The 19,772-nt window shown below is 45.3% G+C and overlaps 2 protein-coding genes across 8 annotated transcripts in view; both read left to right on the forward strand.

The window, feature by feature from the left end:
- LOC135057169 (oocyte zinc finger protein XlCOF7.1-like) overlaps window positions 1–19,772 on the forward strand; it is a 91,003-nt gene that overhangs the window by 54,088 nt on the left and 17,143 nt on the right. The window contains exon 6 of the mRNA XM_063963067.1: window positions 11,430–11,601. Within this exon, the coding sequence (XP_063819137.1) occupies window positions 11,430–11,601 (172 nt within the window). The remainder of the gene's footprint in view (window positions 1–11,429; window positions 11,602–19,772) is intronic.
- LOC135054761 (zinc finger protein OZF-like) lies at window positions 882–11,167 on the forward strand. 7 transcript variants are annotated; one of them, XM_063958075.1, is made up of 5 exons: window positions 882–940; window positions 1,739–1,907; window positions 2,168–2,347; window positions 2,473–2,554; window positions 10,197–11,167. In XM_063958075.1, the coding sequence occupies exons 2-5, from the start codon at window positions 1,773–1,775 to the stop codon at window positions 11,099–11,101; spliced, it is 1,302 nt and encodes a 433-aa protein (XP_063814145.1). In that variant the 5' UTR covers window positions 882–940; window positions 1,739–1,772; the 3' UTR covers window positions 11,102–11,167. The 7 variants fall into 7 exon arrangements, with proteins under 7 accessions (XP_063814145.1, XP_063814146.1, XP_063814144.1 ...); XM_063958076.1 differs by having other exon boundaries at window positions 897–926; XM_063958074.1 differs by lacking the exon at window positions 882–940 and adding an exon at window positions 953–1,099.

A 19,772-nucleotide genomic window follows, 5' to 3' on the forward strand; every position in this document is an offset into this window, starting at 1 on the left:
GTGCCGAGCGCAGCGAGGCTCCCTGCCAGAAGCATGGCGAGCGAAGCGAGCCGTGAGAGGGGGCACGGTGCACTAATTGGGGTTCCCCGTCACTGTACGGAGAAAACGACACCCACAAAGTACAAAAACCCTCATATTGACCTTTTGACATGACGTAATGCTTGCGTCAACCTATTTTGGGTGTTGATCTAGTTACTGTCGACTAATAGTGGTCGACCTAGACATTGTCGACCTAGGTATGGTCGACCCCATGAGCCACACCCCTTTGGTCACAGCATGTCTGACCTCTCTATAGTTACATGGTAGCGTCTAGATTCTCTTCGTGCAGAGGACCTTTCCCGTATCCCCCTGGGTCCATGTCACAATCTATTTGGAATAGAAAAGTGTGGCGAGCGGAGCGAGATACCGAGCCCGATGCGTGGCGAGCGTCCAATGCTGCATAGAAAAAAAAAAATACCCCAAACGAACGGAGAACGAATAAAACCTTTAGGAGCTGTAAGGGCAGAAGTTCTCTCCTGCCAACTCGTTTTGTCACGTCCAGGTCCTTTGCACGAAGGCAACATAGACACAACCATAGTTACATAAGAATAACATGTTACGCTAGATGTTGAAACACATTGCTTAGACTGATATTTCGCTGGAGCTTTCTCTCATGCACATTGGAAACAATTAAAGATATGCATGTAGCAGTCAGGCATATATAGTGTAACAGCCCATTATATGTTCTACTGGGAACGTAAAAGAGCAGGTGGAACGCACATCCCGTTAGCAATGCTGGTGGAACGCACAGACGGGAAGTACAGCTCAAACTAGGCTCGTGGAACGCACAACGCGGAAGTCACGTAGTTGGACCGCACAACACGGAAGTAATGCAGTTGGAACGCACAGGCAGGAAGCGGTGATCTATTTCCGGAGTAACATTACAAGTAAATGTCCCTGGGTAATACTGGTGAATTATTATGATCTAAATAGGTTTCTGTGATTTAAAAGCGGATGGTGGAATGTCACACTAATAATTATATAGTCATGGATTGTGTGGCTATAGGAATACACATTATGTAGAGGTGTATTAGAAGTTCCACTGGTGGATGTTATACTGGTGGGAATATAAGTGACTGAATGTTTATCAGTAATTCTGTGGTCATGGATTGCATTACTTGTAGGAATACAGATTATGGCATGTTAAATGTTTGCTTCTATAGTCACAGTAACAATATTTGTTATAGATTTTTATAATTCTTTATTAATTTTATATACAGGAATATAGATCATTGCCTTTATACCAGTAATTTTGTAGTGATGGATTGTATATTAATAGGAATACAGATTATGAGGTTTTATATTATTCTATAGTCTTGGATTATTTCATAGTTTAAATGTAGATAATTTAATAGTCTGGATTCTATAATTATAAGAACACAGGTCTTGGGTAGTTATAATATTAATCCTATAGTTACGGACCACATGGAATACAGATTATGGGATGTTATTTTATTCATTTTATATTAATGAATGTTTTATTGGTAGGAATATTTATTATGGGATGTTATATTATGAATCTTGTACTCATAGAAGGGATACAGATAATTGCCTGTTTTATTATGATATGGTTTGGATTGTATTATTTTTGGGTATTGAGTCTTTGTTCCGCATTGAATATACTAATACTGTCACCCTGGATTGTTGGTGCAGATTGTTTTATATGTTCAGTTTCCCTCTTTGGTCGTTTCATATTTAGGACTATCCAGAGCACATAATCTGAGTCATAGAGGATGGAGAGAGACAGGAACTCCCGGACTCAGAGGGTATTAAATCTCACCCTGGAGATAATCTACCTGCTGACTGGGGAGGTGAGGGAGTCTGGGAGCGTCACAGTGTCATCACTCTTATCTCTATTACTAACACAGGTACCTGACTGGGGAGGTGAGGGAGTCTGGGAGCGTCACAGTGACATCACTCTTATCTCTATAGCTAACACATGGACCTGACTGGGGAGGTGAGGGAGTCTGGGAGTGTCACACTGACATCACTCTTATCTCTATTACTAACACAGGTACCTGACTGGGGAGCTGAGTGGGTCTGTGAATGTCACAGTGACATCACTCTTAACTCTATTGCTAACACAGAGACCTGACTGTATTATTCTTTAATGTCTTCCTATATGTAGAATTATATTGTTCTAAAAAAATCTGGACAGAGCGTAACAACCAGCAGCCATCCCCGGGGACTGAGCCGGAGCCAGAGCCCCATCACAGAGCCTCCGCCTCACTCACTGATACATGAGAGAGACAATGAGCAGAAGATCCTGGAACTCACCAACAAGATCATACAGCTGCTGACTGGAGAGGTGACTGCTGGGAATGGGGCATTATACAGTAACACCAGGGGGTGTCTGGGTGATGACTGTGTCATTGTGTGTGTCAGGTCACAGGTGCCTATAAAGTGTGAGAATGTCACTATTTCTCTATTTAGGAGGAGCTGGAGTATCTAGAAGGACCCAAGAGCCTGTATAAAGGTATAATGATGAAGAATGACCAGAACTACATGTCGCTGAGTATGTGGAAGTTTAAACATTGATTGTGAATACAGTACGTTGATCTAAATCAGGAATACTCTCATCTTTGTGCCTCAATCACCTTTTTCTGAATTAATAACTGTAAAGTGAACATAGCACAGCTCATGCACAGTGCAGATCTCCTATACACACAGGGCTGTCTCTCATTCCCCACTCACATAGCACAGGAAGAGCTGCACTCACCCTCAGGAACAGCACATGCTGAAATGGGACCTTGCTTGAAAATGGGGAGTGGCCTCACAGGTAGGGGGCGTGGCACCATGGCATTCCCTAATTTCATCACTCTGGGGACATGCCTAGTAGTCCCGGAAATGCTGGGCTGCCTGTTCCTGTGTTCCTGCAATGTGTAGATGCTGTGTGCATGGCATCTATTCACCCGCTGCTCACCTGCTCTGCCTTTCCCCTCCGCCACCCCACCCGGACACTGCGGTCCGTGGGTGGGACAGCAAGACAATCCCCCCAAAAATGGGATAGTTTGTTGGCATGCAATTAGGTTTACTTAAACATTCCTATATTGAATGTGAAATTGCAGAGTATATTAATAACAAAAACTATCTTAAAAACTGCCTATATGATAATTTTCTTCATGCCTGTGATAATGTTATGTCTAGATACAAACCTGAAGCTGTGGCCGTAGACCCGTCACACATGATAAACGTATGGCACTTTCTTCATTCTTTAAATGGACGAATCGGCACTAGGCACCATGGGGGTCATTACGAGTTGATCGCTCGCTAGCAGTTTTTAGCAGCCGTGCAAACGCTATGCCGCCTCCCACTGGGAGTGTATTTTAGCTTAGCAGAAGTGCGAACGAAAGGATCGCAGAGCGGCTACAAAATAATTTTGTGCAGTTTCAGAGTAGCTCCAGACCTACTCCTAGCTTGCGATCACTTCAGACTGTTCAGTTCCTCTTTTGACGTCACAAATACGCCCTGCGTTCGCCCAGCCACGCCTGCGTTTTTCCTGGCACGCCTGCGTTTTTCCGAACACTCCCTGAAAACGGGCAGTTGACACCCAGAAACGCCCCTTTCCTGTCAATCACTCTGCGGCCAGCAGTGCGACTAAAATGCTTTGCTAGACCTTGTGTGAAACTACATCGTTCGTTGCATTAGTACGATGCGCGTGCGCATTGCGCCGCATACGCATGCGCAGAAGTACTGATTTTTAGCCTGATCGCTGCGCAGCGAACGAAAACAGCTAGCGATCAACTCGGAATGACCCCCCATGTACTGTAAATGTATAGGTAATTATGTGTTTTAACATGTTGTATTTAGTGCTCTAGGCACAGTTGTAGTTTAAAATGTATAGATTATGCACTTACATGAAATGTATAAGGTATATTGTTCCCAAAAGTCTTTGGCATTTGGAAACAAATTGTCCTTGGGACATTCTCACATAGGAATTAATATGTAAATGACCCTGGCACCTGAAAGGGGTCTCTGGACAAACAATTTTTTTTTAGATGCAGTCCAGGGAAGTATTCTTGTGTGTCTCTGTGTCAAACAGACAAACAGGTGAAAATATAGTATTGTTGGTTTTCAGAATTTCATGTTGTTCCTAACAAGGGCTTCAGATTATGATTAAACTGAATTGGTATTAGTCTACATTTGTGAAAGAGACAGGAATATGTTAATCAGATTGTGCTTGGGAAAGCAAACTGGTTTGGTCTATATATGAAAGAGAGCAGGAAATTGCTTTATCCAGTTATTCAACTCTTTTGAAAAGTAATCTGTGTTTGTTTATATTTGTGAGATAGCCTGATTGGTCTTCTTTAAGACTTTTTGAGCATTAAACACCTTGCCTTTACAACGAGTGCATACATAGTCTGTGACTAACGGAATTGGGCAAAACGCTATTCCGTTCTCCACCTGTCGTTGAGTGAGCCCAGTATCACCAAGCTCTGCCCCCTGCCAGCTACCGACGCAGGGGCCTGGTCAATGGTCAGTGACCAGTGTGGAACCAGCCAACGCGACCCAGGAGGTGTGGCAGCAGTGTATCTAAGCATACACAACAGCAAGCGGTACAGGTGTAGGAGCTTGAGTACCAGGTGCCACGAAGTAGGAGCCTGGTGGTGGCAGCAAGAATACCCGCCTACTGTGCAGTGGGTGGACTCAGCAACAGGCGGTTACTGATAGTAAGAGGGAATACCCCATTGGCCCACATCCTGTGAGACCCAAAACCAATCTGTGATCTCTTGGCGTGGGCAGGGGGGCGCATCCGGTCACAGAACCCCTCTGACCAAACTAGTATGTTCTTCTGTTGTAACGGCCTCATTTCCCATAAGACAATCATTTCCTGAGACTATATCGTCATTAGCAGGAGAAATTGGGCTTTGTTTTTAAATATTGATCTTTTTTTGGTTTGCAGTTTTATTTACTAAATAAAATTATTATTTCTCTTACGTCCTAGAGGATGCTGGGGACTCCGTAAGGACCATGGGGTATAGACGGGCTCCGCAGGAGACATGGGCACCTATAAAGAACTTTTAGTATGGGTGTGCACTGGCTCCTCCCTCTATGCCCCTCCTCCAGACCTCAGTTAGATCTTGTGCCCAGAGGAGAAGGGTGCACTGCAGAGTTTTCTGTGGAAAAAATAATTTTGTTAGGTTTTTTATTTTCAGGGAGCACTGTTGGCAACAGGCTCCCTGCATCGTGGGATTGAGGGGAGAGAAGCAGACCTACTTAGATGATAGGCTCTGTTTCTTAGGCTACTGGACACCATTAGCTCCAGAGGGAGTCGGAACACAGGTCTCACCCTGGGGTTCGTCCCGGAGCCGCGCCGCCGTCCTCCTCGCAGAGCCGGAAGATAGAAGCCGGGTGAGTATGAGAAGCAAGAAGACTTCAAAGGCGGCAGAAGACTTCAGATCTTCATGAGGTAAAGCGCGCAGAGGAAAGCTGCGCGCCATTGGTCCCACACACAGACACGCAAAAGGCACTGATGGGTGCAGGGCGCGCGGGGGGGGGGGGGGGGGGGTGGCGCCCTGGGCAGCAATAAACCTCGTTTTGGGCAATAAAGGGTCTCATTAGGCTGCGGAGGCAGCAAATAGACGATCCCCCGCCATTTTATTAAAATTGTAGAGGGACCGAAGCCCGCCGCTGGAGGGGGCGGAGCTTGATCCCTCAGCACTAACCAGCGCCATGTTCTCCACAGAGGCTGCAGAGAACTGGCTCCCCGGACTCTCCCCTGCTGAACACCGTCAGAGGGCTGGAAAAAAAAGGGAGGGGGGCACCTTGGAGCGCAGTGAGTGGGAAGATTGGCATTATATATAATATAAAAGCGCTGTCTGGATTTTCCAGTGTCAGTTTGGCGCTGGGTGTGTGCTGGCATACTCTCTCTCTGTCTCTCCTAAAGGCCTGGTTGGGGATTTGTCCCCTTATAGGTATATCCCTGTGTGTGTGAGGTGTCGGTACGTGCGTGTCGGCATGTATGAAGCGGAAGGTGGTGTGTCCCCGTCGGTAGTGCCGACGCAGGAATGGATGGACATGTGGCATATGTTGAATGCAAGTGTGGCATCTTTACATAAGAGGCTAGATAAAGCTGAATCCAGGGAGGCATCAGGGGGTCAATCCTCGGATTGGACCGACTCACAGGGCCCGTCAGGGTCTCAAAAGCGTCCCTTATCACAAATTGTGGACACTGATACTGACACGGACTCTGATTCCAGTGTCGACTATGATGAAGCTAGATTGCACCCTAAGGTGACAAGGACTATTCAGTGTATGATTATTGCAGTAAAAGATGTGTTGCATATCGCTGATGAACCCTCTGTTCCCGACACGAGGGTACACATGTTTAAGGGGAAGAAACAGATAGTAAACTTTCCCCCATCTCATGAACTTAACGAGTTATTTGAAAAAGCTTGGGAGACTCCAGATAAGAGACTGCAGATTCCCAAAAGAATTAATATGGCATACCCTTTCCCTACACAGGACAGGGTACGTTGGGAATCCTCTCCCACTGTGGACAAGGCTTTAACACGCCTGTCCAAGAAAGTGGCGCTGCCATCTCCAGACACAGCGGCCCTCAAGGACCCTGCGGACCGCAGGCAGGAGACTACACTAAAGTCTATTTATACACATACTGGTGCTTTGCTCAGGACGGCAATTGCGTCAGCATGGGTATGTAGCGCAGTTGCAGCTTGGACAGATACCCTGTCGGCTGACCTTGATACCCTAGATAGGGATACTATTTTGTTAACTCTAGCCCATATTAATGACGCAGTCTTGTATATGAGAGACGCTCAAAGGGACATTGGGTTGCTGGGTTCCAGAGCCAATGCCATGGCTATTTCAGCGAGAAGATCCTTATGGACCCGCCAATGGATGGGTGATGCGGATTCAAAAAAGCATATGGAGGTTTTACCCTATAAGGGTGACATGTTGTTTGGGGATGGGCTCACGGTCCTGGTTTCCACAGCTACCGCGGGTAAATCTAAATTTTTACCTTTTATTCCCTAACGGCAAAAGAAAACTCCACAATATCAGATGCAGTCCTTTTGGTCGCAAAAGTCCAGAAGAGGTCGGGGCTCCTCCTTCCTTGCCAGAGGTACGGGTAGAGGAAAAAAGAGAACAGTCCTCCCCGGCTTCTTAAAAACCCACTGCATGACGCTGGGGCTCCCCTGCGGGAGTCCACACCAGTGGGGGCACGCCTTCGACTCTTCAGCCAAGTCTGGGTCAGGTCAGACGTGGATCCTTGGGTGTTGGAAATAGTTTCCCAAGGCTACAAACTGGAATTCGAGGAGGTGCCCCCACGCCGATTTTTCAAGTCGGCCTTACCAGCTTCCACCCCAGAGAGGGATGTAGTGTTAGCTGCAATTCAAACGCTGTGTCAACAGCATTTAATTATCAGGGTTCCCCTGAACCAACAGGGAAAAGGGTACTATTCGACCCTCTTTGTGGTCCCGAAGCCGGATGGCTCGGTCAGACCCATTTTAAATCTAAAATCCCTAAACCTGTACTTAAAAAGATTCAAATTGAAGATGGAATCGCTCCGAGCGGTAATAGCCAGCCTGGATGGGGGGGATTTTATGGTGTCACTGGACATAAAGGATGCTTACCTTCATGTCCCCATATATCCCTCTCATCAGGAGTACCTGAGATTCGCTGTACAGGATTGTCATTACCAGTTTCAGACGTTGCCGTTTGGGCTTTCCACGGCGCCGAGGATTTTCACCAAGATAATGGCGGAAATGATGGTGGTCCTGCGCAAGCAAGGAGTCACAATTATCCCATAGTTGGACGATCTCCTGATAAAGGCGAGATCAAAAGAGCAATTACTGAGAAACATGTCACTCTCTCTGAAAGTGCTCCAGCAACACGGTTGGATTCTCAATCTACCGAAGTCACAGTTGGTTCCAACAACTCGACTAGCGTTCCTAGGTATGATACTGGACACGGAACAAAAGAAGGTTTTTCTCCCATTGGAGAAGGCCCAGGACCTCCAGAACATGGTCAGAGACCTACTAAAGCCAAAAAGAGTGTCAGTTCGTCAATGCACTCGTGTTCTGGGAAAAATGGTGGCAGCCTACGAGGCCATCCCCTTCGGCAGGTTCCATGCGAGGACGTTTCAATGGGACCTTCTGGACAAATGGTCCGGGTTCCATCTACAATTGCATCAAAAGATAACACTGTCCCCCAGGGCCAGGGTGTCTCTTCTAGGGTGGCTGCAAAGTGCTCACCTCCTAGAGGGTCGCAGATTCGGCATTCAGGACTGGGTTCTGGTAACCACGGACGCGAGGCTCCGAGGATGGGGAGCAGTCACCCAAGGAAGAAATTTTCAAGGACTATGGGCAAGCCAGGAGTCCTGCTTGCACGTCAACGTGTTGGAATTAAGGGCCATATACAACGGCCTTCGACAAGCGGAGAGTCTTCTTCGCAATCTATCGGTGCTGATTCAATCAGACAATGTCACAGCAGTGGCTCATGTGAACCGCCAAGGCGGGACAAGGAGCAGAGTCGCGATGGCAGAAGCCACCAGGATTCTTCGCTGGGCGGAAAATCACATAAGCGCTCTCTCAGCCGTCTTCATTCCGGGTGTGGACAACTGGGAAGCAGACTTCCTCAGCAGACACGATCACCATCCAGGAGAGTGGGGACTTCATCAAGAAGTCTTTGCAGAGATAACGGGTCTTTGGGGAGTTCCTCAAATAGACATGATGGCATCACGCCTAAACAAGAAGCTTCGGAGGTATTGTGCCAGGTCCCGGGACCCTCAGGCAATAGCAGTAGACGCTCTGGTAACGCCATGGGTGTTCCAATCGGTCTACGTGTTTCCTCCTCTTCCTCTCATCACAAAGGTGTTGAGGATCATAAGTCAAAAAAGAGTACAGACAATACTCATTGTTCCAGACTGGCCTCGAAGGGCCTGGTACTCAGATCTTCAGGAGATGCTCACAGAAGATCCTTGGCCTCTTCCTCTAAGGGAGGACCTCTTGCAGCAGGGGCCCTGCATGTTCCAAGACTTACCGCGGTTACGTTTGACGGCGTGGCGGTTGAACGCCGGATCCTAGCTGAGAAGGGTATTCCGGAGGAGGTCATACCTACTCTAATAAAGGCTAGGAAGGAGGTGACGGCGAAACATTATCTGGCGGAAATATGTCTCTTGGTGTGAAACCAAGAATGCTCCTACGGAAGATTTCCATCTGGGTCGTTTTCTCCACTTCCTACAGACAGGAGTGGATATGGGCCTGAAGTTAGGCTCTGTTAAGGTACAGATTTTGGCCCTGTCGATATTCTTTCAGAAGGAACTGGCTTCTCTTCCAGAAGTCCAGACTTTTGTAAAGGGAGTGCTGCACATCCAGCCTCCTTTTGTGCCCCCAGTGGCACCATGGGACCTGAACGTGGTGTTGCAGTTCCTAAAATCACACTGGTTTGAACCCCTTAAAACGGTTGAGTTGAAATTTCTCACCTGGAAGGTGGTCATGGTATTGGCCTTGGCATCTACAAGGCGTGTGTCAGAATTGGCGGCCTTGTCTCACAAGAGCCCCTATTTGATTTTTCATGTTGATAGAGCGGAATTGAGGACTCGTCCTCAATTTTTACCTAAGGTGGTGTCTTCATTCCATATGAACCAACCTATTGTGGTGCCTGTGGCTACGAGTGACTTGGAGGATTCCATGTCCCTGGATGTAGTCAGGGCCTTAAAGATTTATGTAGCCAGGACGGCTAGAATTAGGAAAACAGAGGCTCTGTTTGTCCTGTATGCAGCCAACAAGATTGGCGCGCCTGCTTCAAAGCAGACTATTGCTCACTGGATTTGTGACACGATTCAGCAGGCGTATGTTACGGCTGGATTGCCGTTACCACATTCAGTAAAGGCCCATTCCACTAGGAAGGTGGGCTCTTCTTGGGCGGCTGCCCGGGGCATCTCGGCATTACAGCTTTGCCGAGCAGCGACTTGGTCGGCGTCAAACACTTTTGCTAAATTCTACAAGTTTGATACCCTGCCTGATGAGGACCTAGCAGTGCACACCCACACTAAAAGTTCTTTATAGGTGCCCATGTCTCCTGCGGAGCCCGTCTATACCCCATGGTCCTTACGGAGTCCCCAGCATCCTCTACGGACTAGGAGAAATAGCTTTACCGGTAGGTTTAAAATCTTATTTTTTTGATCCTTCCAACAGATTTATCGGAGAGTTTCAATAAACCTGTACGGCTCAATGCTACCATTTCCCATGTAAAGGAGGATCCAGTCTCATGTGATGGAGGAGACCTCACAGACACTGACATGTATACACCAATAGATCCTACACGGTATACATCTACTCACATTAAGGAGGAACCTGTCTTATGTGATGGAAGAAACCTCACAGACATTGCTAATTATACATCCACATATCATACACAGTATACATATACTGATATTAAGGAGGAACCAGTCTCATGTGATGGAGGAGATCTCACAGACACTGACAATTATACACCCACAGATCATACACAGTATACATCTACTCATATTAAGGATGAACCAGTCTCGTGTGATGGAGAAAATTCCACAAACCAAAGAATATTGCCTCAAAAGATGCAGCATTTATACCGACAATATGGAACACAAGTTAACGCTGGAAAATTCCCAAGAAATTGGAGACATAGTCCAGAAGAGAAGCTGTATTCTTGCTCTAAATGTGGAAAAACATTTATCCAGGAGGCCGATTTGAATGACCATTTGAAAAGTCACTTGGGAGAGAAACCATTTTCTTGTTTAGAGTGCGGAAAAAGTTTTCGCCAAAAGACCGATTTTACGAACCACCTTAGAGTACACACAGGAGAAAAACCATTTCCTTGTTTTGACTGTGGCAAACGTTTCACGACCAAGTCAGATCTTTCCAAACACTCAAGAATCCACACGGGAGAGCGGCCATTTTGTTGCTCCATTTGTGGAAAACGTTTTGTCCAAAAGACTTCTCTGAATAAGCACTTCCGGATCCACACAGGGGAAAAACCATATGCTTGCCCTGAGTGTGGGAAGAGCTTTGCAGAGAAATCAAATGTTGTCAAACATTTAAAAATTCACAGACGAAAAATATAATTTTTAGTTGTAGTAACAAAAAAATGCAGTGTGGTGGTATTTTTTGTACAAATAAAAGTTTCTGGATGTCATGTTGTAAAAATTTCAAGGAAACTCATCTATCCAGTTTTCACAATTGTGCTACTGTCACAATTATTATTATTTTTTTTGTAACATTTTTTATTTTAGGTCAGGAATAATTTGCAAAACCCCCCCCCCCCCCCAAAACCCCCCCCCCCCCTGTTTCTCTTGAATAGGACGATTTATTTGACATATTTTTGTAACCAGGGGCACAGAGGGGATAGATATTTTGCTGTCTATTTACTAAGTCTTATTTATTTATTAACAGTTTCTTATATAGCGCAGCAAATTCCATTGCACTTTACAATTGGAAAGCTTACAATCTATACAGAAATAGCTGTTATTTACTGCATAATGGTCCACCAGATTGCAAAGGTTCTTGGTGGACTGTACGATATGGTCACACAGCAAAGTTGGTCTGATGTCAGGACAATGGGAAAGTAAAGAAAGACAAAATATGTGAGGATATGTGTGAACTGTACAGTCGGGATGTAATTGGATAGGAAACTTTATGAAGGTTATGTGGACGGTTCCAGTATTTGATAAGCTTGCCTGAAGAGGTGAGTTTTCAGGGAATGCTTGAATGTTTGGAGACTGGAGGAGAGTCTTTTTGTGTGTGGTAGGGCATTCCAGAGAGTGGGTGCAGCCCGAAGAAAGTTCTGCAGTTGTAAATGGGAGCGAATAATGAGTGTGGATGAGAGTTGTAGATCTTGTGAAGAGCGAAGAGGTCGGGTTGGGAGATATTTAGAAGATAAGCGAAGAGATGTACATAGGTGTAGTTTGGTTAATGGCTTTGTGTATGAGTAAAAGTTTTTTTATTTATATTGAATATGGTAGAATACAGGTTATCAATAGAGTGACTGACAGAGCAGATCCACAGGCTATGAACATCTAGCAAGGAAGATTAGCCTCACAGCTGCATTCAGAATGGATTGTAGTGGTGATAGTTTCATTTTGGTAAGACCAGTAAGAAGACTATTACAATAATCAATGCAGGAGATAATGAGAGCATGGATTAGATTTTTTGCAGTGTTTTGTGTAAGATATGGTTGTATTTTGGATATGTTTTTTAGATGCATGTAACATGATTTTGAGACAGATTGAATGTGGGGAACAAAGAACAGTCCAGAGTCAAGAATGACACCTAGGCAGCGAGCTTGTGGGGTAGGATTGATTGTCAAGTTCTCAACAGTGATAGAGATATCAGGCTGGTAACTACTGTTGGTCGGTGGAAATATAATTAATTTTGTTTTGGAAATATTAAATTTGAGGTGGCGAGATGACATCCAAGATGATACGGCAGGAAGGCATTCAGTGACAAGGACAAATACTGATGGTGACAAATCTGGGGAGGATAGGTTGATATGAGCATGATCCACGTACAGCCGATACTGAAATCCAAAAGAGCAGATTAGTTTGCTTAGAGAAGTAGACACTGAAAGAGGGATTAGATAGGTAGGACCCCGAGTACCAAGAAAGGGCTGTGTCCTGAAGACCTAGTGATTGTACTGTTTGTATGAGAAGAGAGAGTGGTCAACAGTGTAAAAAGCATCAGAGAGATCTAGAAGAATAAGAAGTGAATAATGGCCTTTAGACTTAGGGACCAGATCATTCAATACTTTAATTAGTACTGTCTCAGTGGAGTGTTGGGAACGAAAGCCTGACTGAAGTGTGTTCAATGAGTTGTATGAGTTAAGAAAGTGTGTGAGGCCAGTGTAGGCGAGTCTCTCAAGTAGCTTGGAGGAGTATGGGAGCTGAGAGATGGGACGGTAGTTTGAGAGAGAGTTTGGGTCAGAAGTTTTTTGTTTTTTTTCAGAATGGGGTAATAACTGCATGCTTGAATAGTGAAGAAAAGATACCAGTAGAGAGAGAGAGATTACAGATTTTAGTGTCTATTTGGGATGAATATAGGAGACAAAGATTTACTTATTTGTGAGAGTATAGGATCAAGAGGAGAGGTAGTAGAACAGCAGGATGAGAAGGGGGTTGATACTTCATCTTCATTTGTGGGATCACATGAAGAGAAGGTACCAGGGGGCTCATGTAGGGAATTAAGCAGGTCACTGGCTGAAGAAGAGCATACCATTTCATCTCGGATCTTATCAATCTTGTCCTTGAAGTAGGAAGCAAGATCTTATGCACTGATAGTGGCTGGTGGGTTGGGTAAGAGAAAGTTGAGAAGTTATTTAAATGCATTAAAAAGTCACTTGGGGTTAAAGGCTTGAGCAGAAATTAGAATTTGTAAATCTGTTTGGCAGTGTCCAGGGGCATTATGATAGGAGTGGTAGACAGTCTTATATGTGAGGAAGTCGCTTTGAGTATGAGATTTATGCCCCTGAAGTTAAACTTTGTGATAATTTATTTATTAATTTAGAGTTCCACGGTTGACATCTAAGTCTACATGGAGTGTGATGGGTAGCTTAAGCCACTTCACCAAGGGCTATTTCTATATTTTGGTTAAGGTGTGATACAGCCTTCTCAGGAAAAGTGAATGCAGAAATACGTGAGAGCAGTTGTTGACATAGAAAGTTCTTGAAAATTAATTGTGTTACTAGTTCTGCGGGTTTGAGGAAGATTGGGGGACTTCAGTGACATTGAGTTTGAAGTAATGAAGGAAAGCATGCAAGTGACAAAGTTGTTATCTGAGAGAGGGAAAGGAGTGTTAGTGAATTCAGAAACTGAACATAGTCTTGTGAATACAAAATGAACGCAGTGGCCCTCCTGATGAGTAGAGGAGTCAGTCCATTGGGAGAGGCCGAGAGAGGATGTTAGAGTAGTTTGGAGGAATGAGCAGCAGATTTGGACTATCAATAGCAATATTGAAATCACCCATGATGATTGTGGAGATGTCAGAGGATAGGAAGTGAGGGAGCCAGGCAGAAAAATCTTTTAGAAATTGTTTGGGTTACCCAGGTGGGTGATAGATAGTTGCAACATGCAGAGACGAAGGAGAATATGTCCTGATAGAATGTACTTCAAATGATGTCAGTGTGAGTGATGGAACCTGTGGTAGAACTGTGTATGTGAATCATTGGGATAGTAATATTCCAACCCCAACTCCTTTACTATTACTTTACTGTTATCAGGCCTAGAGGTGTGTGAAGTGGAGACCACTATGTGACGGTACTGCAGGGGAGGTCATGTCTGATTGTGTGAGCCATGTTTTTATCATAGCCAGTAAATGGAAGTTGTTATATTTGAAGAGGTCTTGGATGGATGTTAATTTGTTACAAACAGAAGTGCATTCCACAATGTACATTTAGTGATTTGGATGGTGATGGGAGACGTTATGTTTATGAGGGTGGTTGGATTTCTATAATGTTGCATATAAGGTGAATGTGAATGGGGCAAATGGTCGGGGCTCCGATTTGGTGAAATGTAACCAGCTAATAGAAGCAGGAGAGAGATAAATATACTATTAGGAGGTTTGTGAATGTTTTTTTTTTATGGTGACATGTTGTGGATGTTATTGTCAATGTATAACGATAAGTAAAAAGCTCATGAGTTTTAATAAGAGGGGAGTGGAAAATTGAGGCGATAATGTGTACAAAGTGGTGAATTGAAGAGAACGAAGGATATAATTGCACTGAAGAAAATACCATTGAGTTAAATGAAGAAAAGCTATTTGTGGTACATAGGGGGTATTCAATTGTTTGAAAAGTCAGTTGGGTGTCTGTTTTTTCCTACCTAATAGGAAAAAGCAGACACCCAACCGACTTTTCAAACAATTGAATTCCCCCCATAGTGTGTTCGAAATAAAACTAAAGTTAATTAGGCTTAGAGCGTAATGAGTTGCAATTGTTAAAGTTAAACATTCAAATACCTTTTTACTGTTGTTGTACAGCTGCTCATTTTCTAACACAGTGGAAAGAATAGTTTGTGTATGTGAATGCACATTGGTGGTCATTCCGAGTTGTTCGCTCGCTAGCTGCTTTTAGCAGCATTGCACACGCTAGGCCGCCGCCCTCTGGGAGTGTATCTTAGCTTAGCAGAATAGCGAACGAAAGATTAGCAGAACTGCTACTAAATAATTCCTTGCAGTTTCTGAGTAGCTCCAGACCTACTCCTAGATTGTGATCACCTCAGTCCGTTTAGTTCCTGGTTTGACGTCACACACACGCCCTGCGTTTGGCCAGCCACTCCCCCGTTTCTCCAGCCACTCCTGCGTTTTTACCTGGAACGCCTGCGTTTTTTAGCACACTCCCTGAAAACGGCCAGTTTCCGCCCAGAAACACCCACTTCCTATCAATCACACTACGATCACTCGAGCGATGAAAAAACGTTGCTCGAGCTTGTGCAAATCTCCAAAGTTTTGTGTTAAATGACTGTGAATGCGCTGCGTACCATGCGCATGCACATTTTCCACCTAATCGCTCCATTGCGAAAAACGGCAACGAGCGAACAACTTGGAATGACCACCTTTGAACAGCACATCTGACCATAGATTGCCAATTAATACAGGCTACCAGTGAGGCAAATGTTTAACTTATGAAAGGTGATGAAATACACGGTATTTAACTATGCAAACAACAGCCCAGTATGCCTCACTGAATATTTTACAATTGCATGTAAATCATAATATTACAAATGTTGCTAAGCGGAAGTTAATTGTATAGTGTTCACAGAGGACCTCATTCCGAGTTGTTCGCTCGCAAGCTGCTTTTAGCAGCTTTGCACACGCTAAGCCGCCGCCTACTGGGAGTGAATCTTAGCTTATCAAAATTGCGAACGAAAGATTAGCAAAATTGCGAATAGACACTTCTTAGCAGTTTCTGAGTAGCTCGAGACTTACTCGGCAACTGCGATCAGTTCAGGGCTTGTCGTTCCTGGTTTGACGTCACAAACACACCCAGCGTTCGCCCAGACACTCCTCCGTTTCTCCAGCCACTCCCGCGTTTTTCCCAGAAACGGTAGCGTTTTTTCGCACACACCCATAAAACGGCCAGTTTCCGCCCAGAAACACCCACTTCCTGTCAATCACACTCCGATCACCAGAACGAAGAAAAAACCTCGTTATGCCGTGAGTAAAATACCTAACTGCATAGCAAATTTACATGGCGCAGTCGCACTGCGGACATTGCGCATGCGCATTAGCGACTAATCGCTCCGTTGCGAGAAAAATATAACGAACGCACAACTTGGAATGACCCCCAGAGTGAGGATTGCAGGGTGTTACATATATACATACATTTGAAGTTGCAAAGAAGTTCATGTGTAGTTGCATTAGTTGTTATATGTTTCTTTTTCACTTTTCATCCAGTTTTAGTCCAGGCTATGGTTATTAAATTGTAATCTTCACACTTTGAATTCTTCACACTAACTTCACATTAAACCTTAAAGAGAGAAAAAGTAGACAGAGATAAAGTACCAACCAACCATCCTGTAACATGACAGTTAGGAGCTGATTGGATCGTATTTTATCTCCGTCCACTTTATCTCTCTCCATGTCATAGTAAATAGGCCCCTTTGGTTTTTTTCCTGAATTCATAGTCATGATGAATACTGTTGGTATATTAAGTTGCTATGCTGAAAGTCTTACTGCTTACAAAGGGAAGGCTCTGTCCTGCCTGGCTAGAGGAGAAATGAACACATGGACAGAAAATTCCTGCCCATTGGTCTAATTGGATCTGGTCCTGATTGCTGTCTCTCTGGTCTTGTAAGAGATATACAGCTATATGCGTTATCGCTTGGAGAGTCAAAAAGTACCAGCCAATCAGGTCCTAACTGCCATGCCACAGGCTGTTTGAAAAATGACAGGAGCTGATTGGCTGGCACTTTTTCACTCTCCATTTTATCACTTTCCAAGCGATGATGCATCTGGCCCACAGATGTGTCCTCATACATCATTGCTGCAGTCATGCCAAATAGCCCCTCTCAGCAAGCCAGGTCCCCTGAGAGTCTGCTTGCGTCGGGTGTCTGTTCTGCTCCGTGTAGATTCAGTCACACAATATATACAAGTGTCATGTATCAAATTAATCAGCAGAGTCTCCTAGTGCGTCCTAGGCGCATCGTGACTAAGGCACATTTTCGGCAGCAAAATAAACCCAACGTTATCAGAGCTGCATGGGGCCTCGCTCTGCATGGCACATTGAGACTAGATGTATGAGCAATGCAGCTTCTTTATACTACTGTAAATAACCTGTTTTGTTTCTGTGTGTTATAATATCTTTGGAACACTCGCATTGATTGTGAAGTGGACGCAAATGCGCCTTTTGCCATAGCTGCATCTGCGTCTTTGTGCTAATGTCGCTGTAAAGTCCCTCTCATACGTAAAATCTATGCGTCCGAATGAGCAAGGACTGCGACGCCCACTGCCAGTCTCTAGACCTGAGTGAGAGAGAAGTGATTGATGACATGTGGGGTACTTTTGTTTGAAAGAAGGGAGTACCCTTTTTCAAACAGTATGACCAATTAGTAGTAATTGGTGATCACACAATTTCTCATACGTCCTAGAGGATGCTGGGGATGCTTCAAGGACCATGGAGTATAGACGGGATCCGCAGGAGACATGGGCACTTTAATACTTTAAATGGGTGTGAACTGGCTCCTCCCTCTATGCCCCTCCTCCAGACTCCAGTTAGATTCTGTGCCCAGTGAGACTGGTCACACACTGAGGAGCTCTCCTGAGTTTCTCGGAAAAAGACTTTTGTTAGGTTTATTATTTTCAGGGAGACCTGCTGGCAACAGGCTCCCTGCATCGTGGGACTGAGGGGAGAGAAGCAGACCTACTTCTCTGAGTTCAAAGGCTCTGCTTCTTAGGCTACTGGACACTATTAGCTCCAGAGGGTTCGATCACTTGGTACGCCTAGCTGCTTGTTCCCGGAGCCGCGCCGTCACCCCCCTCACAGAGCCGGAAGACAGAAGCTGGGTGAGTATGAGAAGATCAGAAGACTTCAGTGACGGCAGAAGACGCAATTGAGGTTGAGGTACCGCGCTGCGCGCCATGCTCCCACACATAACACGGCACTGCAGGGTGCAGGGCGCAGGGGGGCGCCCTGGGCAGCATGAAGACCTCAAACAGCACTGGCATAAGTAAAAACAGTGCCTAGGCACTAGTTAAGTGACCCCCGCCAGTATAAATATAAATTTAAGCGGGACTGAAGCGCGCCATGTAGTGGGCGGGGCTTAGGCCACACAGCTCTGACCAGCGCCATTTTCTCTTCACAGAAGCTGCAGAGATGCTGGCCCTGACCTCCACACTGCTGTGCAAGTAACAGGGTGCAAAACAGGGGGGGGGGGGGGGGACGACAAGTGATTTGGTGCTAATTGATATATAATATAAAGCGCTAACAGGTCTGGGCAGTCTTTTTACTCGCTTCAGTACCGGGATAGGCTCTGGGTAGCGAGCTGGCAGAACTCCCTCTGTGTCTCTCTAACAGGCTTTGTTGTGGGTCTGTCTCCTATAGCCCCAGTGTGGTTGTGGGTGTCGGTACGTGTGTGTCGACATGTCTGAGGCTGAGTGCTCTTCCCAGGAGGAGGCTGGAGTGGGGACAGAAAAGACTGAGTGTCTGTGTCGGCACCGTCGACGGACGATTGGGTAAATATGTTGAGTGTTCTGAATGCAAATGTGACTCGGTTGTCTAAGAGGTTTGATAAATTTGAGTCTAAGAACCAGACATGGAGAAAATCCATGGAGGATACATTGTCACAAGCTCAGACCCCTTCGGGGTCACAGAAACGTGCTTTTACCCAGATAGCAGATACAGATACCGACACGGACTCTGATTCCAGTGTCGACTATAGTGATGCCAGATTGAATCCAAAACTGGCTAAGAGCATTCAGTACATGATTGTGGCAATAAAATTAGTGTTTCATATAACAGAGGACCCTGCTGTTCCTGATACTAGGGTCTGTATGTATAAAGGAAAGAAACCTGAGGTAACGTTTCCTCCCTCTCATGAACTGAACGCTCTTTTTGAAAAGGCTTGGGAAAATCCTGACAAGAAGATACATGTTCCCAAAAGAATTCCAGTGGCATATCCATTTCCATTTGGGGACAGGGAAAAGTGTGAGTCAACCCCCATGGTAGACAAATCTTTATTGCGTCTGTCCAAAAAAGTGGCGCTTCCATCTCCTGACACGGTAGCCCTAAAGGATCCTGCGGATCGTAAGCAGGAAAATACACTAAAATCCATTTATGTCACTGCGGGTTCGCTACTCAGGCCTGCCGTTGCTTCGGCATGGGTGAGTAGCGCTATTGAAAAGTGGGCAGATAACTTGTCATCTGAGATAGATTCCCTAGACAGGGATAATGTGCTTTTGACTCTAGGTCATATCAGGGACGCTGCAGCATATTTAAAAGAAGCTGTAAGGGATATTGGCCTTTTGGGATCAAGGGCCGATGCCATGGCAGTCTCGGCAAGGAGAGCATTGTGGATTCATCAATGGAATGCTGATGCTGACTCTAAGAAGGCGATGGAGTCATTACCGTTTAACGGTAGTGTCTTGTTTGGTGACGGCCTCACTGACCTGGTATCTACGGCTACCGCGGGTAAGTCGTCATTTTTACCTTATGTTGCTGCACAACAGAAGAAAACGCCCCACTATCAGATGCAGTCCTTTCGGCCCAATAAATACAAGAAAGGACGAGGCTCCTCCTTCCTTGCTGCG

The sequence above is a fragment of the Pseudophryne corroboree genome, chromosome 3 (assembly GCF_028390025.1).
Source record: "Pseudophryne corroboree isolate aPseCor3 chromosome 3, aPseCor3.hap2, whole genome shotgun sequence".
NCBI classification, from domain to species: domain Eukaryota; kingdom Metazoa; phylum Chordata; class Amphibia; order Anura; family Myobatrachidae; genus Pseudophryne; species Pseudophryne corroboree.

Bases quoted from the DNA above. Each gene is read 5' to 3' on its own strand.
- LOC135054761 (XM_063958075.1), top strand. From the start codon at position 1,773: ATGGAGAGAGACAGGAACTCCCGGACTCAGAGGGTATTAAATCTCACC. The intron at 1,908-2,167 runs GTACCTGACTGG...TCCTATATGTAG, and splicing joins TATCTCTATTACTAACACAG to AATTATATTGTTCTAAAAAA. The intron at 2,348-2,472 runs GTGACTGCTGGG...TTCTCTATTTAG, and splicing joins TACAGCTGCTGACTGGAGAG to GAGGAGCTGGAGTATCTAGA.